We start from the raw sequence: 5,358 nt of genomic DNA on the forward strand, positions 1-5,358 counted from the left end.
TTATTATGATTAGTAGTTTTTATTGTAATTATGATTAGTAGTTTTTATTGTAATTATGATTAGTAGTTTTTATTGTAATTATGATTAGTAGTTTTTAAGGTTATTATGATTAGTAGTTTTAAGGTTATTATGATTAGTAGTTTTCAAGGTTATTATGATTAGTAGTTTTTAAGGTTATTATGATTAGTAGTTTTTAAGGTTATTATGATTAGTAGTTTTCAAGGTTATTTTAAAATCTCTTCCTAGATTTTGGAAGCAGCAGACAGGATACAAGCTTTTGACATGAAGAAACATGCACTAAATTTGGTCGTCCACCATTTCCCTAAGGTGAGCATAATTATTCAAACTTATTAAATATGACTGAAACTGTTCAAAATCAGTTAACCTTGGTGGTCCACCATTTCCCCAGGTTGAGTAAAACTATTCAATATCACTTAACCTTGGTTGTCCACCATTTCCCCAGGTTGAGTAAAACTATACAAGTTCACTTATCCTTGGTTGTCCACCATTTCCCCAGGTTGAGTAAAACTATTCAAGATCAATTAACCTTGGTTGTCCACCATTTCCCCAAGATGAGTAAACTATTCAACATCAATTAGCCTTGGTTGTCCACCATTTTCCCAAAGTGAATGAAATTATTCATGATCAGTTAACCTTGGTGGTCCACCATTTCCCCAGGTTGAGTAAAACTATTCAATATCAACTAACCTTGGTTGTCCACCATTTCCCCAAAGTGAGTAAAACTATTCAAAATGAGAACTATTACACAATTTTCCAACAAATGTACCATTTCTTACATTTTGACTGGAAAGTAACTGTCAGTATTCATATCAAATCCTCCAAAATTTCTGTAACTTATTGAGATTTTGTGTTTCTTTTATTACCCGTTTGAATTAAAAAAAAAAGATAGTGATGTACTGATTCTGTAGAGAAAAGTCTTAGTGATGGAAGGAGAACTGAGTTAAAACATAGATTATGGTGTTTAAAAACTCCATTTGAACATGAAACAGCTATCAATATTATCTTTTATAATATTTTATGGATAGTTTTATTTGTAGCTAATTATCATTATTTTCACTTTTCTTAAACTTTAAATACTTAGAACAACGTAATTGAATGTTTTGGTATTTTTTTTTCTTCTTGTAATTATTACAGCAATAAAAGATTCACTTCTTTGTATTACAGGTGGCTCGACTTCCTCGAATTCGAAGTCTAAGTCGGGAACTTCTAATTGATATCTTGGAAGCCCTTGCAGATGATATGAGTGAGTCGAAACTTTGCCAAGACATGTCCTCTGCTAGTCTGTGTGGTGATTCTGTGTAGACTTGGTAAGTCCAAACTTTAGGATACGTGTTGGCAAAGTTTGGACTTATCAAGTCTACACAGACTAGCCGAGGACACGTGTTGGCAAAGTTTGGACTTACCAAGTCTACACAGACTAGCAGAGGAGATGTGTTGGCAAAGTTTGGACTTATCAAGTCTACACAGACTAGCCGAGGACACGTGTTGGCAAAGTTTGGACTTACCAAGTCTACACAGACTAGCAGAGGACATGTGTTGGCAAAGTTTGGACTTACCAAGTCTACACAGACTAGCAGAGGAGACGTGTTGGCAAAGTTTGGACTTACCAAGTCTACACAGACTAGCAGACTACGTGTTGGCAAAGTTTGGACTTACCAAGTCTACACAGACTAGCCGAGGACACGTGTTGGCAAAGTTTGGACTTACCAAGTCTACACAGACTAGCAGAGGACACGTGTTGGCAAAGTTTGGACTTACCAAGTCTACACAGAATCACCACACAGACTAGCAGAGGACATGTCTTGGCTCTACACAGAATCACCACACAGACTAGCAGCTTGGTAAGTCTAAACTTTGCCAACACGTAGTCTGCTAGTCCGTGTAGACTTGGTAAGTCCAAACTTTGCCAACACGTCTCCTCTGCTAGTCTGTGTAGACTTGGTAAGTCCAAACTTTGCCAACACGTCTCCTCTGCTAGTCTGTGTGGTGATTCTGTGTAGACTTGGTAAGTCCAAACTTTGCCAACACGTGTCCTCGGCTAGTCTGTGTAGACTTGATAAGTCCAAACTTTGCCAACACGTGTCCTCTGCTAGTCTGTGTGGTGATTCTGTGTAGACTTGATAAGTCTAAACTTTGCCAACACGTGTCCTCTGCTAGTCTGGTTTACATTATTAGTTTTCCATATTTGTCAAAGATTTTTACATTGGTGTGTATAGCCCTGTATTAGGTGTGTACATACCTGTATTGTATGTGTATAACCCTGTATTGGGTGTGTATAACCCTGTATTGGGCGTGTACATACCTGTATTGGATGTGTATAACCCTGTATTGGGTGTGTATAACCCTGTATTGGGTGTGTATAACCCTGTATTGGGTGTGTATAGCCCTGTATTGGGCGTGTACAGACCTGTATTGGGTGTGTGTACAGGCCTAAAAACTGCAGTTATCTTTAGGTGAACAAGCTCAGTTCCAAACACTATGCATTAAGTGTTTCTTCACATACAGAAATAGTTTCTGAAAAACTACAACCTGAAACTTCACAGAGAATGTCGGCTAAATAGAAAAAAAACAAAAACATTAAAATCCTTTTTGGTGATTTAAGAAGGAAGAGCTTTAAACAGACAGACAGACAGAATTTTTTGAAGTTAAGTATGTTCTGTGTATCTAGAATGCTGTTAATGGTCCACAAACTGACATTGAATTGTATAGTTTAATAAAGTTCTAATTACGTAGTTTATGTAGAGGAATTTTAAAAAAGAAGACCACATCCAAATGAAGCAGATGTAGTTTTGAAAGTCTGTCTTGTACATCTGTATTATGCTCTTTATTAGTTGTGGTTAATGTTTTTTTGTAGTTTAAGGAAGCTACAGAGCGTGAATATTTTGTCTGTAAAAGTGTTTCTCCAAGTGGATGTCTGTTTCGTTATAACGTACTAACAGTTCCAACTTGATGTAAATTTTTTTTGCCAAACATGTTTTAAAGAAGTAAACATCCAAATTATATTGTGAAAGTATTGTCACAATATTCAGTTTTCTGAGAAAATAACCCGTCAGGTTATTCGCTTTAGATAAGCCTGTCAGAAAAGAAACCGAATTAGAATTTTCAACTTGGTTAACTTCATGCGAGAATTATAATGATGTGATAAGGCAAAGTTAAGTAATGTTGACATAACTTATTTTCGGGGCGTTAAATCTAATACGTTGGATGTTAGGAATCTGAAAGTACAGCCTCGTTTTCGTCATTTTATATTTACTAGCTTTATACAATGTCTAATATGTAGTCATATTATTTTACGTATTGAAGTGTTGTGAATTGTATTAAATATTTGAATTAAATTTACTTAAGTTTAGAAAGGTATCTGATTGCGTTTGACACTCAGAAAATCACTTAATTTTATTTTTCTCCTTTACAGATACCTGATATGGGGGGGGGGATCTCACATAGGTTTGTCATTTACATGTATGTATATATGTATATTAATATCTCTGTATTTAAAATGTCAAAAAATCTGTTAGTAAACGTGTAAATAAATCCCTGTCATAGTATTGTGTTTGGTTTAATTTTTGCTTGTAATAAACTACGATGTGGGGAAAACAAACAAACCGGGCATAAATAAGTGGACTCGGGATTGGCTGAGCACATGTATTTATGTATTTAGCTTTTTGCGGTATTCTGCTTAGTTGATCTGTAATATCTTTTACATTATTACACTTTTGTGATAGGGCGGGCCAGAGACATACCCAAGAAAACTTGTTCAAGACATTAAAAATAGAATCAAAGCCGAATGTATCATTCAGTTTACCACTTGTCACCGAGTTGCACCGTTTCTCTCGAGAACTGATGGATCTGGCTCCATATTTATTTTTAGCAACTTTTGTGTGTGTGTGTGTGTGTGTGTGACCATAGCTCAAAACGTTCCATGACAGGTCATAGGTTATGATTAAGAAGTTACAGATAATGTTACTTTTAGATGGTCTAATTTTGCAGTTACCATTCTCGGGTCTTTATAATTTGTAAGTCTGTAAATCTGCTACCAACCTACCAAGGAACCGCAAGGACAATACTATAAAAGATCGGTCACTGACCGTAGTGACTACATAATAGTTATCCTAATATTATTGTATGATTTTCAACTACTAGTCAGAGGAAGGACAGTCAGTCAGCAGTAGCCGAATAAAGGCTATTGACTGCGTCTATTGTAACAACTAAAAGTGCGGGATGTCTTAGGTACCTCCCACTTAAAAGCCCCCCCCCCCCCCGGTGGCTCAGTGGCAAGTCTTGGGGCTTATAACGCTAAATACCTAGTTTCAATACCCGTGATTGACAGAGCACAAATAGCCCATTGTGTAGTGAACAACAAACAAACAAACCCACGTAAAACAAAACGTAAATATATCTAGAAAACATTTTTTTTTCTGTTTTTAAGTACGTCCTTACACGTCACTTGATCTTTCTTTCCTTGTACTACCGACAGTCCTCATCCCTTTTTCTACAACCTTTTCTATTATGTGTATAATGATAATGTCATAGTATTATGAAAGTTGTTAACACGTTTCGATTAAAGGTTACCATTTTTATAGTAGAAAGTTAATACCCGGAAAATCAACGGTTAACATATCATCAGAGTATGGAGTCACGTCTCCTATACAAACGGTGATGAGTTAAAGATGATACAGAACCTTTAAGTAACCAAACTACTCACTCTTCCTCGTTTTTTCTTTGAAATCAAAATAAGATCTGGCATGGTCAGGGCACACGACTCGCGATCTTAGGGAGCGTTATAATGTGATAGTCAATCCCACTTTTCGTTGGTAAAGAGTAGTCCTAGAGTTGGCAGTCGATGATATTGACTAGCCGACTTCCCTTTAGTCTATCACATCAAAGTTATGGACAGATAGCCCTCGAGTAACTTTACACGAAGTCCGAAACAAAACATCAAAATAATCTTTACAAGAAGTCATAATAGATGGCAGCACCGTGACAAATAAATTATGGAAATTTCTAATATGTGATGAAATCAACGAACAGAACCAACCGACTGAGAACGGAATTTTTGTTATGAGACCAGTGAAACAGAAAAAGAGTCTATGGTCTTCTATTAATTATGCAAATTATAATTATTTTTTTTTCCTAATCAGGTCTCGCTTTAATGACAATTAATATATTTATCTTCTTTCAAGTTAAATAAATTAACAAATATTAATTTTCTCTCCATGTAATTCGTTCACAATTGTTATATTAATTAACAGGTTACACTTTCAATACTCGCGGTTGACACAGCCCATTGTGTGGCTTTGTGCTTAACTGAAACATTTTGCACAAACTATATATCCCCCC

The 5,358-nt window shown here is 35.8% G+C and overlaps 1 protein-coding gene across 4 annotated transcripts in view; it reads left to right on the forward strand.

Moving 5' to 3' along the window:
• Nucleotides 1–3,563, forward strand: part of LOC106472396 (leucine-zipper-like transcriptional regulator 1) — a 34,525-nt gene extending 30,962 nt beyond the window's left edge. For 2 of the 4 annotated variants that reach the window (XM_013933040.2, XM_022400975.1), the window contains exons 21-23: nucleotides 247–327; nucleotides 1,186–1,328; nucleotides 3,434–3,563. In XM_013933040.2, coding sequence (XP_013788494.1) covers nucleotides 247–327; nucleotides 1,186–1,323 — 219 coding nt within the window. In that variant the 3' untranslated portion in view covers nucleotides 1,324–1,328; nucleotides 3,434–3,563. Of the gene's footprint in view, nucleotides 1–246; nucleotides 328–1,185; nucleotides 1,329–1,862; nucleotides 2,140–3,433 lie in introns of those variants that run through there. The other 2 variants (XM_022400974.1, XM_022400976.1) reach the window with 2 other exon arrangements.
• Nucleotides 3,564–5,358: the final 1,795 nt, after the last annotated feature.

Source organism: Limulus polyphemus, unplaced genomic scaffold (genome assembly GCF_000517525.1).
Source record: "Limulus polyphemus unplaced genomic scaffold, Limulus_polyphemus-2.1.2 Scaffold5298, whole genome shotgun sequence".
NCBI lineage: Eukaryota > Metazoa > Arthropoda > Merostomata > Xiphosura > Limulidae > Limulus > Limulus polyphemus.